A 4389-nucleotide genomic window follows, 5' to 3' on the forward strand; every position below is an offset into this window, starting at 1 on the left:
TAGGCACTCATAGACTGTAACTGAAAAATTTGTGATCAACACTCTAGAATAAGTATAATTAATGTTATTTGCACAATTGGTAGTAAAATTACACAATAGTAAATAGCACAACATTATTTATATGCACAACACAATTGGTAGCATAGTAAATAGCTCAAATAAAGTAAAAATAATAAACTTCGTGCACTTAGATATAAAGCTCAACAGTTTAAAATCATACACTGACTTAAAATACAAATAGTCTCACTGACCAATGTAAGAATGAAACCATTGGAGTAATGTTACTTCAGGTATCAGTTTACTGACCCTCTCACCAAACACAAGAATAATAGTAACACTCATCTGAACATCACCCTGTAACAACAATGATTAATAATAATTAATTATTATCTTCATTCTAATCAATATTTTGCCTATTATAATTTATCACACTTTCCCAGCATAATGCTTCAATACTTCAGCTACTTGAGGGGAGAAGTCCCAGGTAGGTGGAGTCCAGCCCTAAGGTTAATATAAATGAACAGTGATGTCATAATGATGTGGTACTGGAATGAGTTGTTTGGGGAAGCTGAGAGTGTGTTGTGAGGAACGGCGACCACTGGAGGCATGAGATATACCACCACTAGAAGAGGGAGAGAGGAAGGAATGAAAAACAGAAGATAACAGTATTGACTTAAAATACAATCTCTCTCTGTTAAAACAATCATGACTAATGATTTATAAAAATTTTAGTAAAATGGCTCAATGCCCAGTATTCTTGTGTATGTAGACTATGATTATACATGCGCATGTACTAGTAATTATGCGTGTGTGTCACTGTGACATGTTGTGTGTACCTGTGACTGCTCCCAATATCAAATTCAGGTACTTCAAGTGAATGACTAGCAATCTCTTGTCTCAATTGAAAAGGTTCTTTAGGTAACTACTCAATACATAAGTAATACATGAGTATAAGTATACTCCTCAAGCTCCTGGTGAGTGTGACTAGCACTTTCACTGGTACTACTGTCTGAATCATTCTCATTATATTCAAAAAATTCTAAAACTAAATTGAGAGGAAGAAAAGAATAACTGAATAATGTATAAAATGAACTCAATCGCTTCCTTCCCTCTTCTTCCACTCCACATTATTAGATCCACATTGTGCTACAACAATTGCTACATGTAGTTCAGAATGCAAGCTGACAAAAACATCACAAAATTTATCACAAATCATAAATTTAAAGAGATAAAATCAGTGTCAATCTGCATTCCTAAGCCGGAACTTTTTATTAATACCATATTAGCAACTATATAGCAGGCATTAATATAAAATTCTGTTCTCTGTAAATTTCATTTATACTCCACTACTTCAGTGTGTAGTCTCGTGTAGCCAGGCTCTTCACATCTTTCCAAAAGTCAAAAAGGAATAGTCTGGGTATGTAAGGCTATTCAGTGTGTGTATGTGTGTACATACCTCCAGTGATATCTTGTGATTCATCATCAAGTCCTGATTCACCTTCATTAAAATGAGAAAAGAGAGAAAGAGAATAATGAGACTAGAAAAAGGAACATCTAGGACAGACAGGCTTATAGGGGCTCCACTTCCTAGCCATAAAAATTATTTAACTTAAAAATAGTTAGACGACCTGCCCATACCAACAAACTCACTTCATCACTAAGGGTTTTGTCCAACTATAATAAAAAATAATTTGAAATTACAAGTAGTCACTATCCTTTTAGCTGATCAATCAAAATTAATGCAAAAATGTCAGTGTTTATATGGGCATGGCATTTGATTGGTCAGTTTCAATTTTATAATGACATAACTGTACATGCACCATAGATAATTAAAAGTAAACTATGCATGCACTGTACCATACTGTACTGCACTGGCTGTGTCATAGATATTAGAGTAAAAATATCTATGACTGAATGACACACCCACCATACTATAAAATCAAGTGCAATAGCCATTTAAGGAATGTTCAGTAAAAATATTTAGGAGAACAGCAGAAGTGGCAGTAACCAGTGTGTAACCTTAGAAGCAATTTTATTAAAACTGCACAACATGGCTGAAAGAAATCCATCATCAGGAGTTGAACAGGACCCTCAAGATGATAGTAAGACAACTTATGCATTCAACAAAAACATGTCTATGATTTAGGACCTTTTACTGCATTGCCTCAATGCAATCATAAGTACTTAAGAGAAAAATTATATAGCGTGCAGCATGAAAAAATCGTATTGTGTGGTCCAAGATTGAGAAACTAGCAAAACTTTTGAAAGGGGTACAGTTTTAAAACAATATGGCAATTAATATGTCCAAAAAATTAATCAATTAGCCAAACAGACTTTAATTAATCGATTATTTATTGTACACTAGCTTTATGTGACAATTCTATTGTTGAACTTAACAGTCTCTTTGTGTACAATTGTGCTTCTAATTTTATGACAGCACAATAAATGAAAGGTAACTGTTCAAATAATATAATAAACACTAGAGTTGTTAGAACAACATAAAAGTATATTTTGAAGTTTAAGTGATACGGTTAAATGCTGTTAATATCCTTGAGCTGGGAGGGTTGGTTAATAGGTGGGGCTTAGTTATTATCAGCTAATCGCAAAACACGAGTGCTAATTGCTGGCTGCTGTTCTTACTAATATTTCCTATTCTTTTTCCTATTCTCCTAAACTCTTTTTTGACGCCCGGAAAGCGTGGTGGACCTAGATCTACCCCATACTGCCGTTCAGCTCGTGCATCAAGAAGGGCAGCCACTGCTGCGTTGGTCAATAGTGATGGAATCATTATGATGGAGTCCCGTGGCCTGGATCTAGCAGTCCTGTCGTTCCTGATCCTCTAGTCCTGCCTCAGAAGCTTCATAGTCCAATGTCGATAATAGTAGAGTAGCTCCACTACCACTTGAATGTGGTGTTTCCTTCTATGTCCTCTTCAGCACCTGTACAAGCACAGATGGCCATGCAGCAGCAACTTTTAACCACAGGCTTCCTCTCCTCCAACCACATCTGTAACAACATTGGCAGCTGCAGCTAATACTCCTGCTCCATTTCCTGTTTCATCATTGCTGCCTGCAGCTAGCAGCTACTGCTGCACCAATGCCTGGTCCCACTTTTGCTGCCAAATTCTATTTCTGCTGTGGCAGCGCCTCCCCCTTGGTGTATTCCGGCAAAACCGTGAGTATCATGCATGTTGGGTTATGAAGTGTGTGCATGCTTGCTAAGTTTGTTGCTTATAGTCCAGTACGGGTAGGACTCAGGCTCACGGTGTTGTATGTTAGCCGTTAGGGCTCTTCTGTTACACGTGTGTATCATAGGCGGCTACAGAATCTTGAATTAACCAGGGCTAATTAATTATTCATAAGAATTGGGGGTGTGGTCAATTTAAAAATGACAAAAAATCATTATGATAGTTCCCAAAAGCCAGTTACCACACTAAAATAACTGTAAAGTGGAGTGTAGACAGTTGTGGCTATAAAAAATGAATTCTAGTGATGATCTCACTCCTAATAATAACAAAACACACCCTTTGGGTGTGGTTTTGGTTGAAAACTACCAGGGCAAAGCCCTGGCTTGCCCGGGCCTATAGCCGCCTATGGTGTGTATAAAGATATGCCAGGTACTAGTATTTTGGGCGAGTCCTACCCCCTCAGTCCTTGGCATCTGTCCCTGTTATCAACCAAGGCCCAGGGTCTTTGATAGTGCCTTCAGCTTCACTGGTGGCAGGCTCTGGGCTGGTGCAGCCTACACTGGCCCAGCAGGCTGCTTGTCTTGTGTTGTCCCCAGACTGTCAGCCAATACAGGGTAAGCTGGTCGAGAAGGTCCTCTCTGGTCCAATTGTTGAGATGCAAGAGTTTTAGCAGACAAGGATAAGCTGGTTGACAGTCCGGGGGCTACCTCAGAAGGCAATGCTGGACGGCCTAGAGTGTGGGAGGTGCCATCTCCCTTAGCACGGATCCACTGTTTTCTGGCTCATGCTGCTAGCTGTTGCAGGGATCCTGGGCAGGGCAGAAGAGAACAGCAAATGTCAGCAATCCCCACTGAAGCAATAGCAGTAGTTACAGGCAACATCTTGAGCTCTTGACTTGATTGTTTCATTTTTGTTTTTCAATGGCATATTTATGTCTTCTTAGTTGTTTGTGTTATGTGTAGCCCCATTGTCATGGGCAGATCTGGGTTCAAATGATGCTAGGGCAATAATGAAATTCGTGAGTAGGTTCGGATTACTAATAGTTATTAATAGTTATGAATAGTTATTAATTTTTGTTAGCTGTGCAATTGCTTGGCTTGAGAATTCCAGCACTTCAGGGTACTTGTGGTTCGTTGTAACAGCTGGGTAAATATGGGCATTTATTGAGTTTACATATAAGGTATAGTACAATAAGACAGTAC

General features: G+C 38.6%; 1 protein-coding gene across 1 annotated transcript in view; it reads left to right on the forward strand.

Moving 5' to 3' along the window:
- Positions 1–1964: 1964 nt before the first annotated feature.
- LOC109582975 (uncharacterized) overlaps positions 1965–4389 on the forward strand; it is an 11105-nt gene continuing 8680 nt past the window's right edge. The window contains exon 1 of the mRNA XM_019998078.1: positions 1965–2102. Within this exon, the coding sequence (XP_019853637.1) occupies positions 2051–2102 (52 nt within the window). The 5' untranslated portion in view covers positions 1965–2050. The remainder of the gene's footprint in view (positions 2103–4389) is intronic.

The sequence above is a fragment of the Amphimedon queenslandica genome, unplaced genomic scaffold, assembly GCF_000090795.2.
Source record: "Amphimedon queenslandica unplaced genomic scaffold, v1.1 AMPQUscaffold_13341, whole genome shotgun sequence".
NCBI classification, from domain to species: domain Eukaryota; kingdom Metazoa; phylum Porifera; class Demospongiae; order Haplosclerida; family Niphatidae; genus Amphimedon; species Amphimedon queenslandica.